General features: G+C 44.6%; 2 protein-coding genes across 2 annotated transcripts; both read right to left on the reverse strand.

Moving 5' to 3' along the window:
- Positions 1-3,045: 3,045 nt before the first annotated feature.
- CZIB (CXXC motif containing zinc binding protein) lies at positions 3,046-10,605 on the reverse strand. Its single transcript, XM_037161872.2, has 8 exons — positions 10,499-10,605; positions 10,214-10,297; positions 9,070-9,126; positions 8,643-8,724; positions 8,423-8,454; positions 7,189-7,266; positions 6,357-6,422; positions 3,046-3,729 (listed from the first exon to the last, which is right to left on the reverse strand). Exons 1-8 carry the CDS (start codon positions 10,502-10,504, stop codon positions 3,652-3,654), a joined length of 483 nt encoding a protein of 160 aa, XP_037017767.2. The 5' UTR covers positions 10,505-10,605; the 3' UTR covers positions 3,046-3,651.
- A 1,566-nt stretch (positions 10,606-12,171) lies between these two features.
- On the reverse strand, positions 12,172-19,709 carry MAGOH (mago homolog, exon junction complex subunit). The gene is made up of 5 exons (XM_037161891.2): positions 19,550-19,709; positions 17,117-17,175; positions 15,827-15,937; positions 14,112-14,194; positions 12,172-12,431 (listed from the first exon to the last, which is right to left on the reverse strand). The coding sequence occupies exons 1-5, from the start codon at positions 19,635-19,637 to the stop codon at positions 12,332-12,334; spliced, it is 441 nt and encodes a 146-aa protein (XP_037017786.1). The 5' UTR covers positions 19,638-19,709; the 3' UTR covers positions 12,172-12,331.
- Positions 19,710-20,337: the final 628 nt, after the last annotated feature.

Genomic DNA, 20,337 nt, shown 5'->3' on the forward strand with positions numbered 1-20,337 from the left:
CTGGTGACAGTGGGAGACGCTGTTTCATGTTCCCTATGCATTTGCTGCTTTGTGCTGGGACATCCTCTTTAAAAATCCTCTTCATTTTTCTGAATGAATTGCTGATGCTTGATTTGGATAGTCCTGCTGCAGTAAAAGTTATTCCCATGGATTTAGGGATTTGTATTTTACTATTCTTCCAGCCAAATGAAGATTTATAATTAGTACGTGTTTATTTAAACCAGTTTGAATCTTACATGCTAATTATGGCCTAATGCAGAAGTGATCACTTTGTGTATTTTGCACTTGAAACTTGTCCATTGAGTGATATGACCATAGAATTTTAACAATTTACTGTTAGAAGACTGCTGTAACATGAAAGGAAGGGTGTTGTTATTTTTTGAGAAGGAAAAGGTATTGTGGGTGTTTAATTTTACCTGCATTCCCAGTGCCTTGCCCAGTGAGTTACTATACGGCTGGGATTTGAATTCTGGTGTGAGCCAGTCACCAAGCACTTCCAATGCACTGTCTCATTCAGTCCTCCATACAGTTCAAGTAAACACGCCTGCATGTCCCCTTACCCGACTCCACCCATTCTTCACTTGGTGATTAGTGAATGAGTAACCAGCAGGTACCAGGTCCACTGTATTCTGTGGTTTTATCAGACGTGCAAGGACTACCAGCGCACACAGAACCAACGCTGCTTTCACTCATGAATGATGATCAGGGACACCTGAATTCCTGGCATCCTCATTCTGCCAGGTCCTCACTTTGTGACCACAAGTTATTTTGCCTCTCTAGACTGTGAGTTCTGTAAGACAGGGTAATTCCTGTTAACACGGGGATGGAATGAGCTGTAGCGATATAGGTAAAGTATGTTCATCCACTGTCCCCACCTCTAGCAGCTCTGCCTTCTGCTACTACTAGACAAGAGACTGCTGTCCTAAAGTGTGGGGCAGGGAACTAGATTTCCTGCTGAGGGGCCAGGCTCAGAAGACATGCCAGAACTGTTTTGACTAACCTCATTGAGGACCAATGTCAGAGCTAAAGTGCATTCATTTTTACATGGAGAAAATAGGGTCCTGAGAGGAAAAGTACTTGCCCAAAGGGTCGCAGTAAGTCAGACACTGAGCCCAAGGCCCTTCTACCCAAACACACTGCAGTACCTAAGCACAACAGTGAACCTTGGAACAGACTTGTGTGTGTGGAGTGGAGGGGCCCAGTTCTATCCTATTGCAGAAGGGTAACGCAATTGCCCCAGCACTTTTTGGATGAGTTAATAACTTCCCCACTGGTCCACGACACCAGCTGTCACTGACCAGTCTTCGTCCGTACACGGGTCTGTTTGGACCGGAGTGCCCACGCCATGCTGCCTTAACTGCTACTGTTCTGAGTGTGTCGTGTCGGGCAGAGGCAGTCTCCCACCTGTGTTACGTCATAGATTTCAGAATCGTTTAAAAAAATTGAGATTTTGACAGGAATATATAAATACATTTGTTGAAAATTATCATCTTTATAATATTAAGTCTTCCTACCCATTACTAACAGTATAGGTCTCCATTTACTTAGGCTTTAACACCTTTCAATAGTTTCATAATTTTCTATTGAAGACAGGAACTTCTTTGATAGACTTTGATCTCTATTTCTGAGGTATTTTTTGTTGCTGATTATTTTCTAAAAAATTTTTTAGAGAGGTGGGAGGGAGGGAGAAAGGGGGAGAAACATCGATCAGTTGCCTCTCACACCCTATCCAGGACCTGGCCCGCAACCCTGGCATGTGCCTTGACTGGGAATTGAACCAGTGACCTTTTGTTTTTCAGGACAATGCCCAAGCCACTGAGCCACACTGATCAGGATTTTTTTTCCCCTATTTTAAATGGTACTTTTTAAAATTATATTTTGCATGTTGCTAGTGTATTGAAATGCATTTGATTTCTATATATTGATCTTAAATCCAGAACTTGTTCATGCTTTTGGGTTTTTTAAATAGAAAACATTAATCTGAAAAATGAGTTGTTTCTTCCTTTTCAGTCCTTTACCCTTTTTATTGTCTTATCCCACAGGGGGGGTACCCTCAAGCACGGCACAGCTGGGACCGAGGGCATCCTCACCTCAAACACCTCACCTATTCTAGGCTTCCTGTAGATACCCTTTGAGGTGAGGGAAGTTCCTTTGTTTTTAGTTTGCAAAGGGTTCCTGTGGTTCAGTTTCTTTTGAATGGTTACTGCATTTTACTGAATACTTCTGCATTTATTGACATAATCTTTATTTTTTTCCCCTTTAATTAGTGTTTTTTTGGCTCCTTTACCTCCTGAAAGATGAGAAGGTAATTTAAAATATAAACAAAACCTTGAGATCCTTTTAGTGTGTCTTTACGAGCTTAACACATACCAGCTGGTACAGAAACCCAGCCAGCTGCTTCCATTTGTTTGCTTTCAGGCTGGGAAGGGGACTCGACCCAGTGGGCAGGGGGCTGGAAGGCCTGCTGGCTGAGGAAGGGCTGAGTAATGCTGTCGTCTGGTACAAAAAAGAGCAGGCCCACAGGGAACCAGGAACATGAAACCTGAGGAAACGAGATGTAGCTGCCAGACTGGAGAGGGGATAAGGTAGGTGCCCCTTCACCACTCTTGGAATGGCCACCTTTTCCTGAAATTGGAGGATCCCCTTCCTAGTGCCCCACAACCATCCTGGGAGTGGGCAGACCCACTCCTAGTGGGCCATTCAGAAAATGAAATACTAATTTTGCTTCCAAATTCCAGGCTCCTGAAGAACACTGGAGAAATAAGGTCTCTTACAATAGGTTCTCCAAACGGTGGACTCACTGGTGGGACGGCACGTACATTCAACCACTCTGTCCACTGTGTGGGGGGTCTTCAGACCCAGGGAACCAGGCCCATGACTGCTGTCCCCACACCTCCACAGAGCTGTCTGGGGGAAGCACACAGAAGTGTGACCACAAAGGCAACAAACAAGGACCAGGAGCTACGGGGGGCATAGAGGGCGACAGCATAGAACTTTCACTGACTTCCGCCTTGGAAGACCAATCGCAGCAAATGAACAAAGATCTAATGACTACCCAGCTGGAATTTATTTATAGAGCAATTCATGCCTGGCCTAGATTACTGACCTCTGCAGTCCCTTCTGGCCCTGTAATACGAAGCGACACCAGCTAACAGAGATGCCTGCATTTTCTGAAGAGCCAGGTTAATCAATGCAGTGTTTTGGCTCAGGGCCGCAGGGTTTATGGCATCCTTCCACAGGCTCGACTGCGCTTCATACCAGTGGCCTCAGCACCTTTGGTTCTGTGGATCAACCTGCCCATTCCCCGCGAGCTGGAGAGCCCTTAGCTGCGTGCTCTTCATATTTTGCAAACTGGATCAGGTATAAGAGTCCACACTGTGGAAGGTGTCAGGAGCAGTAAAAGACCTCCAACATGAATTCTTATTTGTGGAGGGAGTGGCTGCTCCCTGATGCCACCTTCATGCATGAGTACAGCACAAACGGCTTTATTGGTGGGGTTTGGGATGCTGTGACAGAGCCCAGCATGCAGACTGTGAGGGCTTGGACAGCTGCCAGGAGATGCGGGATGAGGGTACCAGCCTCAGTGGGCTCTGCTGCGTGGGGCACACTGTCCCTTCTCAGCTCTTAGAGGCAAGTGTGACAGTGGAGGGGTCAGCACTTCACAAACTGGTGGGCGACCTCGTAAATTCCCACAGACTCCTGAGCCTTTTCATCATAGTCAGTCCAGTCCTGCAGGGGAAAAAAGTGGCAATGTTAGCCTCCTAAGACAGTCCAGGATAGTGGGTGGAGAACCGGGTCTCAGCAGGCCTGGTACGGGCTCTGACTTGGACATTCAGGAACACGTATGACCTAGGACAGAGACACGCTGCCCAGGCCTGAATTCTGGCTCTTCTAACTTTGTGATTTGAGGAAATCACCTACCCATTCTGGTCCTCAGTGCTGTTTGTTTTTTTTTTTTAAGGGTCAACAAAAGACTTGTTGAAAGAAGCAAATGAGTTAACACATAAAAGTATTTAGCATAGTGCTGGATGCATGTAAGCCCAATAGATTCCAGTTATTGTTATGTGCTATGCAAATCAAATAAAGTCTGTGTCTCCTTTTGAGGCGTGAACACAAGGTTCCTTATCTGCAAAGCAGTACCATATCCAGTAATACAGTTGATTCTCGTTATTTGTGCCAATTAAGCTCTACAAAGTCACTGTAAACAATGAATTAGTGATCAGCCAATGTTCCCAGGAAAAATACAGAGTTAAGTTCCCAGGAGCATCTAATCACGACATGTTCTTCAGCCAATCAATACCTAACCTTGTTTCATGTATGTCTCTTTAAAAACACCTTTTAACTTCCAGCCAACATGGAGGTGTAGGTGGAAACATTGTGCCTCCTCGCACAACCAAGTTTAAAGACAACAAAGTTTTGGTAACCAAAACACAGAAAATTAAACTATACGAAAGTCCAACAACAATGAACCCTTCAGCCAAACCGGTAAGAGGGGCGGAGTCAGTGGCGGAGCAGGGTCGGGCAGGAAAGATCCCCCAACCCAGGCGTGCAGGCAGCTGTGGGCGGATCCCAGGTGTGGGGTAGCAATGGGCGGACCCACTGAGGGCACAACGCTGACTGCGGTCACACATTCACGCGCAGACAAACCAGACAGAGGAGCAAGCAGTGAGACAGACCGTGCAGGCCCCAGTGGCAGGAAGCAGCAGAGGGGTCCCCTATTGCCCCTCTTTGACTCCGCCCCCACATACAGCATCACAACCCAGAGATAGGGGTTGCACTGCCCTGGTGAACACCTAGGGCTCTGCCCCTCATACATAACAGGCACGAACAGACCAAAACATTATGGCTCAAGAACTTAAAGCCCCAGAGCCAATAACTCTAAGTGACCAAGAAATAGCCAACCTATCAGAGGCACAGTTCAAAACACTGGTGATCAGGATGCTCACAGAACTGGCTGATTTTAGTCACAAATTAGAGGAACAATGAAGGCTAAACTAATTGAAATGAAGGGAAATGCACAGGAAACCAATAGTGATGGAAAGGACACTGGGACTCAAATCAAGGGAGTGGACCAGAAGGAAGAAAAAAAATGACCGAACAGAAGAGAATGAAGAAACAAGAATTTAAAAAAATGGGGAGAGGCTTAGGAACCTCCAGGACATCTTTAAACATTCCAACATCCAAATTATATTAGGGGTACCAGAAGGGGAAGAGGAAGAGCCACAAGTGGAAAACTTATTTGAACAAATAATAAGAACTTTCCTAATCTGGCAAAGGAAATAGACTTCCAGGAAATCCAAGAAGCTCAGAGTCCCAAAGAAGTTGTACCCAAGAAGGAGCACACCAAGGCACATCATAATTACATTAGCCAATTAAAATGAAGGAGAGAATTCTAGAAGCAGCAAGAGATAAGGAGACAGTCACCTACAAAGGAGTTCCCATCAGACTGTCAGTGGATTTCTCAAAAGAGACCTTACAGGCAAGAAGGGGCTGGAAAGAAGTATTCCAAGTCATGAAAGGCAAAGACCTACACCCAAGATTGCTCTATCCAGCAAAGCTTTCACTTAGAATGGAAGGGCAGATAAAGTGTTTCTCAGATAAGATCAAATTCAAGGAGTTCATCACCAAGCCCTTATTATATGAAATATTAAAGGGACTTATCTTCAAAAAAGAAGATAAAAAATATGAACAGTGAAAGGACAGCTAGATCAGGAGCGGAACCATAGAAATGGAGATCACATGGAGGGTTAGCAAATATGAACAGTGAAAGGACAGCTAGATCAGGAGCAGAACCATAGAAATGGAGATCACATGGAGGGTTACCAACAGGGGAGTGGGAGGGGGAGAAGGTATAGAGAATAAGTAGCATAGACAGTATGTAGAAAATAGGGGGGAGGGCAAGAATAGCATGGGAAATATAGAATCTAAAGAACTTGAGACACGACATAAACTAAAGGGGGGGAATGGTGGGGAGGTGTGCAGGGTGGAGGGGAATGAAGTGGGGGAAATAAGAAAATTAATGGCATAATCAGTAAAACATTTTAAAAAAATAAAAACACTTTTTAAGTATGCTGTTCATTCATCAAAATTGAACTCAGAGCCAACAGTATTATAACTCATGCCTGAACAAAGCTCATCTAATGTGTATTTTCTCCAGCAAGCACATCCCAGTGTTCTTGTGTGTGGAACACTAAACAGAACCTCGGCATTACACTGGGGGCCACCTTAAACACCAAAATCATCAATAAAATGCACAGAGAAGCGCGGTCAGCTTTTCATTGATGAGCCTTGTTCACGAGAAAGGCAATTTCCACCAGGTGTTCTACAGTACCCTGCAAGGCCCCCAAGTTCCGTACCTTCTCCTGCAGATTAATGTCACTGAAGACTGTCCCCGATTCCACACCCTCAGCAGCAAACCCAGCCTGCAAGGACAGGAAGGCAGCAGTTAGTCTGAGGGAAAGGAGGCACTGGTCTGGCATGTGAGCATGGTCAGGGACTTGGCTTTTCTCACACCTTTGGGAAGGGAGGACAGAGATGCAGCTTTGTCAGCTGTTCTGGAATGACTCCTGAGTTCCCAGAGTCTGGCAGCTGCCGTGGGACTAGAGTGGTTCCTCCAATTACAGCTCTGGACCAGAAGGCAGGAGATTAGAGTAAACCCTTCCCCAGACTGTGAAAGGCAATCTAAACTACAGCATCTGTAGATGCTCCAAGTGGGCCCAGTCCACTTAGCTGGAGCCTTTTGCTAACTATCTGTCATCTGAGCGTGTGTCTTCCTTCTCTGGACCTTAGTTTTCTTATTTTGAAATGGGAATGACAATACTCTCTTCTGCCTACCTCACAGACTTGATGTGAGGTGAAAATGCTGCCCCAATGAAGTGGGATGAGCACTGGCCCTGAGGTTACCTAGACCTGGGCTCAAATTTGAGCTCCACTGCTTGCTAACTGTCCCTCTGGGCAAGCTGCAAAATCTCTGAGGTATGAGTAACTTCACAGGGTCGCTGTAAGGGTTAAATAACATATAAGTGACTGGCACAGTGCTCCACATATAATAGGCATTAATAAATAATAATAATCACTACTCTTAGAAAGGAGAATTCCTGGTCCATGGCCTCTGCAGGAAGCAAAGTTATGCCGGCACTTCTAGATGCTCTGCCCAAAGATGCACGTTCCCCAGGAAGACACACATACCTGGGGCTGGAAGTCAACTGGTTCAAGGCCCCGGCACTCAAACTCTACTATGGTCTTGAACTTCTCATTGTCTTCAGCCTGCAAAGGAAGTACGTTGAGGAGGTAGGCCCAACTGGGCCCTCAGGATAACCCCATTGCCCCTACCCTTTCTGCCAAGCAGGTTCTTACTGCTCCTGTGAGCCTAGAATGGGACTTGAGACCAACTCATCTCATCCTGGAAGAAGCCTGCCTTAGCCACCTGCTCCCCGTGAGACCTTTGGCATGGATGCTATGGAATAAGGAGTGTGGACTCTGGGGTCAGCCTCCCTAGGTGTGAGTCAAGCTGTGCCCTTCTTCCCCTCTGGGCCTAAGACTACCGAACAGAGCCGACGAAACCACTACCGGTTTATTGGGAGAACTTGAATCATGGGTCAGGTGCCCAGCAGAGTACCCACACTGTGCTCAGTAAATGGCAGATAAAATTAGCAGCAGCACAAATATGAACATGAATGTTAAGCTACAAACCCTCCAGATCATCCAAACAGCCCCAGCACACTTAGCTGCAGTCTTTCGCTAACCATCTGCTACATTGTGAAGGCAGGGGTTGACCTAAAGCCTTTGAAATGAGATTTGCTTATGGGGGGGGACCTATGGGCAGGGTGGGATAGCCAGGAAATTCCTGCCTACCTGACCCCCCACACCATGCCTACAAATTCACTGCCATCCACTGTAAAAGCATTTGCTGCACACCAGCCATATGCCTGGCACTTCTCTGTTGGCCCTGGTTTGTATCTTGTTTGCTAGTCTGTCTCTTCCACTAGGTTATGATTTACTTGAGGGCAAGTCCTCATTTGATTTCTCTTTGACATAAGGACAAAACTGAAAATTTGGCATAAATCCAACAAATAAGGACTGGATCAATATAAATTAAATGCCTTTCTTTAAAAACACAGACCCAAAGCATGCACACCCTCCCTCACCTTTGGACTAACTTGTACAGTAATGTATAACTACCTAATAACAAGGACAATATCAAGAATGGGATGTACCATGCAAAGGACTGTCCCACCCATGATTTCAGACGAGGCTCACTAGGCCCTCTAAGATGCTGATAAGGTAACTGCTCCCAAGGATGGAAACTGAGTGGCAAGGTTGGGTCAGAGGTCCCCTGAGCTCCTGCAGGCCAGCACTTATAACTGTAGCCCCCAGCCTGGATGTAATCCCACCACGCCTGCCTCCACAGCAAGCAACTTACATTATAAGATCTGATGGTGCTGCTCAAAATCTCTGAAACAAAAAACAGAACAAAACTGACTTGAGTCCACACCTTGGCCCTACCCCTGGTCCCCAGATGTGGCTCTTGGAAAAAGTGCTGCAGAAGCTTAGGTACCTTGGGTAACACAAGCCTGCTTTTGGTCTGGTGTCAGGAAGCTAGGGCTAGCCTGGCAGAGCTAAGTATTCATGGCCTGACCTACCAATGGAGTTTTCTCTTGCGCACAGCTTGCACTTCTGGACCATGGAAGCGCTGCCACGGCCTCCCTTCAGTGCCACACTGTCCTAGCAAGGAGTAAACAGAACCTCCAGTCACACATGAGACGCAGGGTCCTGAAGAGATTCAGTCCCATGACTTACTATCCAATTGAAGACACCAAGACCCACAGAGGGTGAACGACTTGCTAGGACAAGAATCCTGTGGTGGCTTCTTGAAACTAAGGGCTTCCCCTTGATTTTGAACTCTACCTCACATCCCAAAGAAGCCTGTTGTTCCCACTGTTTAACACACTAATGCTTGCCCTCCCAAACCACACACAAAAAAGCAAGGTTATGGCCACAGATTCCCCAAGTCCCTGCCTAGAGATGTATATGTAGGGGGTGGGTACAGTGAAGGGGGGGAGCAGTTACCATCAGTCGAATGTATTGCCACTTCTCTGAAATCTCACCACAGTTGCCACATTTCATCTTGGGGGAGAAAAAAGAATTAGTAAAGTAGTGAGTTCAGCTGGCAGACACTAAGGGAAGGGTAAGAAGGCAGGCTCATAACCTACCTTCATGTCAGCAATCTCACCTCATCCTTACAACCAGCCCCACCAAGGACTTAACCAGACTTACCTCTGGGCAGGAACAGGCCAAGATGCCTCTCCTGTGGGTGTCCCCAACCTCCTCTGAGAAGTGCCCATTCTAGCTGGGAATTCAAGGCTCATGTGGAACAGAAATGGTCTCAAGAGGCCCCCCATCCACCCTGCTAGGTTAGGAGCTTCCTCTGTGTTCCTACAGGCCCTCCCTGTAGGTCCTTTGTCTAAGTATCACACTGTCGTTACTCTATTTCTGTTTCTCTTTCTTCTTCCCTAGACTCTATACTTTTTGAAACCAAAGGACATCAATTCCCCAAGTAAGCCCTGGCACTTGGGCTTCAAAATATATGGAGTTCAAGGTGGTCGGGGGCTTCTGAAAGAGAAAAGGCTTTTATGGAAGGATGCTGTGATTTAGACTAGGAGGGACAGAGCAGAAGCTCTGGGATTCGGGAGCATGAAAGGCCTCAAACTGCTGGGGTAAGAGGGGCGCCTCTGTAGACCATGCCACTTGGGTAGCACCAGATTTACTAGTATGAGGTGGGAGGTGAGGGTGGAGCCATGCACAAAATCAAACGATTTCACAATAAAACCAATCAACAAATGAAACCGGTGAATCAGCCTCCTTACTGTGATTAATGAATAATCACAATATACCTCCAAGTAGTCTTTCATTTAGCATTTGTTTACATGCCACAAAATATTAAACGCAAAAATTACAAAAGCAATTCCAAGACATTGCCAATTAAACAACCAATAAACTTTTAAAATCAAACATAAAATTCTACTCATTAAAAAAAGAGGGACATTTAATGTTTAAATACTTCTAATCATGCGGGAGAGTAAGCCCCTGTTAACACCGATCCTGCTCTGGGGCTAGACCTCTGGCGTCCCCTCCTGGGACCTCGAAAAGCCCACAGCTTCTCGGTGCTCCGCCCTCTCCTCTGCAGGACCCCGCCCCCGCAACCGCCCCTCACCTTTAGGTACCACCGGAAGTCTTCCCCCACGGGCCGGAGATTAGTGACGTTTTCCAGAGTGGCTTTAAGCTGCAGCGCGATTTTCTAAGAGGGAAAGTCAGAGCAACTGCGCTAAAGGCGCATCCCCACGCCTACCCTCCAGCCCCGCCCATCGCAGCATGAATGATGCCTTTCTCCTTTCAGTGCAAGCCCATTGCCCGCATTCTCTCCGGGCGCGAGCGCCTACACCCCAGATCTGCCCTACTGTCCTGCTATTGCCCCAGCAGCGGTTCACCTCCGTCTCACCCCCATAGTGGCCTGGCTCAGGCCGGCGCTTTCCGCAGTCGCTACTTTACGGTCTGTCGTAAACGGGGAAGGGAGTGCGCCGCTTGCGTACCCTGGGGCTGGCCACAGCCGTGCGTGGGACGGCGCGGGGGCGGGTCTCTGCGCGCCGGTCCTTCCGCGCAGCAGGATTTTTTTTCTTTTTGGCGGTAGGTGGAGGAAATAGGTGTTTTGACTTCGCAGTAATTCGAGATAGTTTCTGAACTCACGTCTCGTACCTGCACCAAGCTAGTCTACGGCTACCGCAGCACACTTCATCCTGCCCCTCAGTGTCTTTCCTGGCTCTTCACCGCCCTGCCTGCCCTTACCCAACGGCTCTCTGAGGCTTCTTAGATCAGGGCGCTTCTCTCTGACCAGGCCCAGCTTCACAAATTTGGGGGCTGCGTTTTTTTCCCCTCAAAACTGCTCCTTCCTCTTTCCCCCTCAGGGCCTTTCAGGGTTGTCCCGTGCACTCGTCCTTACTGTGGCCCCCAAGACTGGACACTCATCTAGCTCTTCTCTGGGTTCCCATCTAGTTTATTATACATTTACTGACTCTTTTACCTGCCCTTTTGTTCAAGGCACATGAGACCTTGCAGGCGCTGAGCTCCTTACTGTCATTTCTTTAAAATTTGGAACAACTGTTTTTGATACCTACTTTACACCAACTTTCCTCGTTGCCCCAAGTACCCTTTAGTCGGGAACCCTGACGTCTGAGGTCCCAGATCAGCACTTAACCTGCTGCCCTGGTGTCCTTGAAGGCAGAGTACGATATGTATATGCTGGGAGCAGCGGGACCACTGGCCTAGGAGTCAGGATCTTGTCCGAAGTTGGCCTGTCTAGAGGGATGGAGCTTTGCCCAATCACTTCCCTTCAGCCAAATGACTTATTCAGGCCCGGTTCCTTTCAGTGCCAACGATCTCTTCAACCAGCAATTGGCTCATTAAGGAATTTGGCAAGAAAAAGTTCCTACAGGTCTACTTGCATAACAAATTCCCACACTATGTGTACACACTAGGTGTCAGATCTTAATGGCTGTTAGTATTGATCTTAAAATGTATTGGGAAGCGGAAGCTTGAGTCTGGCGCCTTAGACCACTCGGCCATCCTGACAAGCTCTGATCTTAAAATGTATTGGAAAACTTGACTGAGACGAGGCATTTTATCCCTCTTACAAGTATTTTCTCCCACACTGAAATAGCTGTACCTATAAAAGACAATTTTTAAAACCCAACCTCAACTGTATCTCAATAAAGGTGAACAGAAAAAAACAGATTTAATACCATTTCACACCTAAAAAATAACTATTTCACTAATATCGAGTATCTAGTGTTCACATTTCCATAATGTCAATTTTAAATTTTTGAATCGTGATCCAAATGGGATCCAAACATTATGTATCTCTTAAATCTCCTTTAAACTATAGGTTCCTGCTCCATCTCTACTTTATGTTTGCAATTTATTTATTGAAGAAACCAGATCCCTTGCCCTGAAGTTTTCTCTGGATATTGTTTGGACTCCCACTGTACTTTTTAACGTTTATTTTCTGTGAATTGGTAGTTGTATCTACAGAGCTGATTCAATCAGATTTGGGGGCAGTACTTCACGCTGGATGTAAATAGTTTAAAAAAGTAATTGAGAAGAATCCACACATTCAGATCTTTAAAAATGATTAAATTGTCTTTTGTTACATATTTATTAGACACAATCATATATAGTTTATAAAAAAATATTGGCCTCATATACACAAAAATCTCCTAATAATGGTAATGAAAAAGCAGCTCTGCCCGCCCCCCTCGTGTCCACACCAACATTCAGTCTAGATTGGTTTAATCTTGAAATGTAATCCAATAAGACTGAAGACCAAACACTTCAGGTCCTGGACAAGATAATAAAATACTCGTAAGCCTTCTGGGTCCCTAAAATGCAAAGGGAAAAAATACTTAAAAAGCTGAAAAAAACTGGCAAGATAATACCATTTAATAACCCAGCTTATGTACCAAGATATTATCATAAAGGTATTTACAGAACTAAAGCTTTGAGAAAATGTTCAAAAAGACGGAAATGGTTATATACTATATATTAAAATGGGATATTATGAGGTCATTTAAAATGTTAACTTTTTTAAAACGGGGAAATGCTTATATTAAGGGAAAAAAACTTTATTGAAATCACATATTGTTGATCTAAATGATATTTTTTTGTGTGCTTTTAAAGAACTATATATCCTGTCCTAGCTGGTGTGGCTCAGTGGATTGAGCACCAGCCTACAAACCAAAGGGTTGCCAATTCAATTCCTAGTCAGGACACATGCCTGGGTTGTGGGCCAGGTCCGTGGTTAGTGGCATGTGAAAGGCAACCAATTGATGCTTTTCTCACACATCAATGTTTCCTTCCCTCTCTGTCTCCCTCCCTCCCACTCTCACTAAAAATAAAATCCTAAAAAAGTTTTTAATATGCTTTTATGAATTATTTATCTTCAAGAAGAGATTTTGTTCGCCATAGGATACTTTTTATTGCTCAGAAACACTTATTAATATCCCCTGTATCTAGTATTTAGCAGAATGTAGTTTGGAAAATACTTTTATTGGTTATCTAAAGTTCAGAGCCACTGTGGGTTGTCTGGTCTCCCAAAGATACTTGCGGTGCCTGCCTTACTCTGCTCAGGCTGCCACAACAAAATAATGAAGACTGGCTGGGCTGAACATCAGAAATTTATTTTCTCACAATTCCAGAGCCTGGAAGTTAGAGATCAGGGTGCCAGAATGCGTGGGTTCTGGTGAGGGCCCTCTTCCTGGCTCGAAGACAGCCACCAACTCGCCACGTGCTCACATGGCCTTCCTCAGCGTGTGCACACAGAAGGTGTGAGAGGGAAAGAGTGAGGAATAGCGGGAAGAGGAAGAAAGAGCAAGGGCCAGGGCAGGGCAGTGGGAGTGGTATTCGGAAAAAAAAATTTTTTTAAAAGAAGTGGTCCTTATTAGGACCAAGAGGCTGAAGAAGCAGCTAAGAGCAAAGAGACTGTCCAGAGGAGAACAATTATGCCCACCAGGTACTAAAAGTGAGCTGCATCTAATCTCCCACCTGCAAAATCCAAGAGCCAAAGAGGTTGTCAAATTCTAAGGACTCTGCGGCACAGATTCATGATTCAACTTTATAATTTGCCCAACTGATAATCTGAATTTTGAAATTTGTATTCCAAATAATTTCAAGTTTCACCCAAGTCAGACTTAAAGACGTCTGAATGACCGACACTGAGGACGGTGTTTAGGGTCAGTGACTCCACAGCATCATCTCAAGCACTTGTATTGACATACTTCATTTTCCTCTTCTGGACAGACTGTTACTCTCTTTGGCTGCTCCTATGGCATTACTGTGTGTCCCTGAGAAGCTCTTATTAGTAATAATTACATAAAACACCAAAAGCACTAGGAGCAAGCCCTCAAAATAACTGAGTCACTTCACAGTGAGAGGGACAAAGCTGACCCCTTCTGCCTTGTGTGTGTGCAAGGTCTTACCATAACGGCCCCAGTCTAGTAGGGGTTCCCTGTCACTCTGCTGCCAAACAGACACATCTGGATGTAAGGATCATGAACACTTACTTGGATTGATTGACATCAATAAGGGAGCCAATTTTTGATGTTGTGAAAGAAATGTGTTCATCTCCAATGACGATTTCAAGCTCCTAGAAACATTAAGAAAAAAACAAAACCCAAAATAAAAAAAACCAAGTCAAGAAAAACTAGATTTTTCATTAATTGCATAGAAGGGTTCATCATTTGCCAAGTCACATATACTCTACTACACAAAAGCAAAGACACATTCACTCTGAGCATGCAACTGTGCTAGGTACTAGAAACAAAGAGCTAATTAAATACTGGCTTAGCCCTTGAGTAGCTCATACTTTTAAAGGAAGTTGTATCCATAAGGCTCCATCATCTGGGATTTGGAAGAAATTACATAATTGTTTTGCATGAGTTTTTATTGCCAACAGTGTGGAATAAAATGTATAAACCTATGTTTTACAAATACCAAGAATCTGCCCTGGCTGGTGGGGCTCTGTGGATTGAGTGCAGACCTGTGAACAAAAGAGTCACGGGTTGGATTCCCAGTTAGGGCACATGCCTGGGTTGTGGGCCAGGTCCCCAGTACAGAAGTGTGAGAGAGGCAACCACACAGTGATGTATCTCTCCCTCTCTTCCTCCTTTTCCCCTCTCTCCAAAAATAAGTAAAATCTTTTAAAAAATTTTTTAAAAGAATCTAATCTTTCTGGGCAACGTGAGACAATTTTGGACAATATAAATGCTATCAAGACGATAACACAGATTTTTTTCTTTTTAATGAGGGGATGGGTGTTTTAGATTTGATGGACAGATATCACCGAAGAAGTAATATATTAAGCCCTCAATAGTAAAGGCAGTTCTTGACAGAATATTCCAGGGAGCATGTAGCAAACACAAAGGTCCTCAGCTATGAACAACAGGTTATGTCTGAAGGACAGAAGAAAGGCCGGTGAGGTCTGAACACAGCCAGAGTTTGTGAGACTGGTAGAACGAAAGGTGGGAGTTTGTATTTTATTTTAAATGCAGTAAGAAGCTACTGGAGTTTAAAATCAGTGGAATACAGTAAGTCCTCACTTAACATTGTTGATAGGTTCTGCGACTTTAAGCAAAACAATGTGGTGTAACGAAACCAATTTTACCACAGGCTAATTGGTAGAAACAACAGTGAAGTTTCTACGGCATCCCAGCAACATTGTAAGGAAGCCACACTGAATGAAATGATGTTATTTGAGGACGTGCTACACATAAACAAATCTTTAAGAGATTACCCAGGCTTCAGGATGGAAAAATGGGCTGTACATGACAAGAGAAACAAGGAAATTAATTAGAATCTGGACTGGGAAAAAAGCGAAGTTAAAAGAAATGATCTCTCATATACTTAGTTGCTTGCATGATTTTCCTTCCATCAGACGGTTGCAATAACTATGCTCTATGTATCTTTGTGTCCTCACAGGGCTCTGTCTATAGCAGATACTCATTAGGTAAGGTGGGCCGCAAAAACTCTAAGAAGGGGAGAGGGGTGTCATGAGAAATTCAAGACTGGGCTCTAGGTAGTCAGCAGCACTTCTCGCTCTGTTCCTTCCCTATGGGATTATTACTTCTTTAAATGAAGGAGGCAATCTGCCTTGTGTAGGGCTACAAAATATATGTGAGCCCATACACACACCACAAGCGGATCCAATGTCATATGCAGGGCAGTCGCCTTATCCTAGTTGTAAGATTTCTGCACTCTGGCTAGTGGTTCAAATACTCACCTGCCGGCCCACTCGGTCAGGAGGAGGCCACAGAGCATCATCCTCTTTGGTAATTTCACTGTCATCAATTATTCTCTTCAGTTCCTCCATCACACTTTTATGTACGTAAGCCTGAACACGGGTTAAAAACCAGAAATTTAAATTGTATTCCTAAGCAGTGTTTTGCCTCAAATAGTGATTAAAGACACAAAAGACTGTTCCTAAAAACTTATTTTGGACACCTGTGCAAATGGGACTTCACATGGAAGGGTCAGAGGTGCCCAATGACTACACCTCAGTCCCCTACGGCTGTGTCTGCTTCTTGGCACATACTGTTCACATGGACCCTCTCCCTGCCTACAGACCAATTCACACCTAAACCTAAAACAAAAGACCTGGGAGTAACCCTGGTTATTCTAAACCAGACGACATGCTTCTCAAGGGGAGAGACATGCCTTTTAAAGGCACTTTGCATATTAGTTTACTTAAAAAATGTGTGTATGTGGTTGGATGGTATATGAGGGAGCTAACGTGTTGGTAAACATAAAAGTGACTGCTAATTAAATATAATAGTATGAAAATATATAGACTGTTAAGATATTTTCAAATGTTGACAAACCAGTTATAAGTGTAGTTTTTGATGAGGATTTAATGATGCGGTAGAAATCACACCAAAATGGAACACATGAAATTGAGAGAGGCAGGCACAGGTTTGAATTCCTACGCTATCTCTTACTCGCAGGGGTGACTTTGAACAAGTCCCAGAATTAATATCTGGGCCTTCACAGTCTTAACTGTAAAGGGCATCTAATACCACCCATCACACAGGCTTCTGATCAGGGTTAAATAACATCATGTGTGTAAAATATTTAGTGCCATGCCAGGCTCTCTAACATGCATTCAATAATGTTAACTGTTTTCCCACTCAATGCAAATTAAAGAACTCTACTGAGTGCCATGTGCCATGGAACACACCAAACACTTGGAGTGGGGGGTAGTAGCTCTCATTAATTCTTTGTTTTGGCAGATGAAGAAACTAAGTTTATCAAGTTCATCCATGAACTTGCCCAAGGTCACATGGTTGGTAAGCAGAAGATTCAGGGTTAAAATCAAGATTTGTAAGACTTCAAATGCTTACTAATAACTGATTCAGTGTTGGGAAAGAAAACACAAACTAAAAGATTTGAGAAAAACTTGAGAAGCTTTCTAGAGACATGTGTACACTTTCCTACCCTTTGTCTTTCAATACTACTCCCAGAAAGGACAAAAAAAGACAAAAGGCTAAACCGTGGTGAACAGAATACTCATTACCTCTTTTCTGATCATGACATCATTTTTATAATTGCTGTTGTTGGCGTATCGCAATTTCCCTGAGAGGGGCAAAAAACAAATTCACTATAATAAAAACATATGAATAAACCATCATTAGCCTACTAAGACCATCAGTTGTTGCTTAAAATGTATCCTAACTTTCCCTTCAAGTGTCTAACATATTTAATATTTACACCTTTAGTGTTTTAACAATACATTTTCTTCAGTTCTTCACTTTAGGTTATTAAATAGCCTCACAGCCAAAAATACAGCCAATGCTACATTACAGTTCTTGCAAAAGGTGGCTCAGGTATATAAAAGAAGACAGGCAGGTTATTTTTGTGACTCTGAAAATCAGATCTCTGCAGGTTAATGTCTTCAGCTGAAAAAAGGATAATAAACAGTAACTTACCTGCACACAGGGTCTCCTGAGTCTCGAATGAATCATAAAAGCCTTTTGAAAACTATAAAATGCTGTTTACATATATTACCATGTGACTGTGCAACATTCAGACCTATCCCTGTGATGGAAAAGTAGTGGTTTTATAATTTAGCACACTTGGTATACGAGGTCCTTTGCACATATGTGCATTCAACAGGCTAATTTGGGTGTATGGTGGGCACAAAGGAGAAGATAAAAGAGCCAAATTAATTGATGCCTCACTGCACCCTCTGTCTGCCTCAAGTGTCTTTTTTTTTTTCCAGTTTATTCTCCACACAGTGGGCAACCTGATGTAGGAACAGATCTGATTAGGCTCTGATGCAATGACTGTAGGAATAATCTGATTAGGATACTCTAATACTCTGATACTGACAATGGCTTCCCACTGCCTTCTTGATAAAATGCAAATTCAACACCACATCCTGCTAAGCTGAGCCCCTGCCGTCCTTGCCAGGCTCACTCCTGTAACATCCCTCTCTCACCTAGTAGGACTCAATCACATTACTTGGTTTCTGCCTGAAACATCCCAGGTACCTCTTGTTTTTCAGCCTCTTTGCCATTAATGCTGTCCAAAATGCCTTTTTTTTAAAATTATTATTTATTTATTTTCAGAGAGAAGGGAAGGGAAAGAGAAAGACTGGGAGAGAAACATCAATGTGTGGTTGCCTCTCATGTGTCCCCCACTGGGGACCCAGCCAGCAAACCAGGCATGCGCCAGGACTGGGAATCAAACCAGGGACCCTCTGCTTCACAGGCCTGTGCTCAGTCCACTGAGCAACACCACCAGGGCCCAAAATGCCTTAATTCTCATCTAACTAAATAACACCTACAGTTACTAAACACTGACATCCCCTTCCCTCATTTTATGCAGGAAGCCTCCTCTGAACCCTCAGGCTAGATTAGGTGTGTTCCTTCATGCCCCCAGAATCCCTTTTGTTTCTTTTCTACCACAGTGTATTAGGTACTGTTTACAGTATCTTGTCACTGCTTACAAATCTATTTCCTTTACAAATGTGGCTTCTCAGATTCGTCTTTATGCCCCCATTTTGTGGGAATTTTCTGTCATCTTTTTCCTTTTCCTTCACCACTGTGCCCCCCCACCCCAAATCCTGTAACTAACAAAGTCATACTGGTTCTCCTAAACCCTTCTCTCCATATTTACAACCACCCTAGTCCCAACCAACATCCCTTTTGTCTGGGCTATTGTTAACTGTCTCCTAATAAGTAGCCCTGTTTCCACTTTTGCTCATTCTGTACCCAAAATAATTAGAATATTTTTGCAAGAACAGATCACATCTCTTATCTGCTTAAAACTTTTCAATTGCTTCCGGCTGCACTTAGAATAAAAACTAAACTGTTTACCATGGCCTATAAAGACCTACGTGTTGTGACCACTGCCTCCTATCCCACATTACCTCTTACTATTCTCCCCAGAGCTCACTACTACTCAACCACATTGACCACCTGAAATACGCCTGGCTCATCCTGGCCCTACAGCCCTGACACTTATTACTACCTCACTAAATTCTCTTTTTGAGCTTCATAAGGCTGGTTCCTTCTTGCCAAACCAGATTCGGTTCAATATCCCCCTTTCAGAGAGCTCTCTAATGGCCACCCTATTTAAAGTCAGCGCACCAGTAATTATTCCATCATTTTGTTTTATTTTCTGACTACTCATCACTACCTGGAATTTTTTTTTTTTTTAACTGATTTCTCTCCTAGCCCTAGAACTCCTGCATCTGTTTGTGGAACAGAGCTTGGTACAAAGCGGGTGTTCAATGTTAGTTGAAGCATTCTGGTTAAAAAAATGTCACTAAGCAGAAGACCCTGCACCTGGACAAGGAGAACCAGTGGGGCGAACATAAGAGTTTCCCTTCCAGATCCGTTCCTTCCTCCACTAGACCCCCGCACATTCCAGATCCCCCTGGCCTCCCGGCGCCCATCCCCAGGCCTAGTCCTCACTCCCGGGGCGGGGGAAGGATCGCTCTCACCATCTGGTCGGAACTCGAATTCCAGGAATTCGTGGCCGAACTTGCCCTTGTGACCCACATAGTAACGTAGATAAAAGTCACTCTCCATGGCTCACGAAGGACCACGGAGTCCGAACACCAATAGCAAACCGCCGCGCCGCCGTACGCGCCTGAAAGTGACGTTTGGCACGCGGAAGTGACGTAAGAGCAGCGCCATCGCCCTGGGTCTAGTGAATTTTCTTGGGCTCACTTCCGGAGCTGGGGGGTGAGGCTTCTACGCCCTTCAGGCAGAAAAGATGTCCCATCAGTCGGGGGCGGGGTCAGTGCAGTCACGCCCCCTCAGTCCAGGCCTGGGGTTTCTACAAACCGCAAGGCTGGAATTCACCGAAGGCGGGCGGCCTGTAGACCTAGGTTCAAGGCTTCCGGTTGAACAAACCGATTGCTGCGTCCCTCCAGGTTCAACCTCCATTTGGAGGACACCCCACTTGTGCGAGTTGCCTTTGGACCTAGGTTGTCTCAACAGTGTAAAACAAGGTTAAATAACCAGACCTCACAGAACTCAACCCATGATTAATGCACGTGTCAAAAGTTGGCTGCGACCTAACTTTGCTGGTTAAGGCTTGGTTCGAAAAAATCTTTCTCAGCGATTCTTTTCCTGAATCCACAGTGGAGACTGCCATTTCCCTGGAATGAGCGTCCCTGAATTTATCCCGCATTTTCTCAATTTCTACCTTTCATTTCTATCTTTCTCCCTCACGGGTCTCTGGAGTAGGTGACGAGAGTAGAGGTTAAGTTGAATATTTGATCTG

The sequence above is a fragment of the Artibeus jamaicensis genome, unplaced genomic scaffold (assembly GCF_021234435.1).
Source record: "Artibeus jamaicensis isolate MK-2021 breed Jamaican fruit bat unplaced genomic scaffold, CSHL_Jam_final scaffold_1019, whole genome shotgun sequence".
NCBI classification, from domain to species: domain Eukaryota; kingdom Metazoa; phylum Chordata; class Mammalia; order Chiroptera; family Phyllostomidae; genus Artibeus; species Artibeus jamaicensis.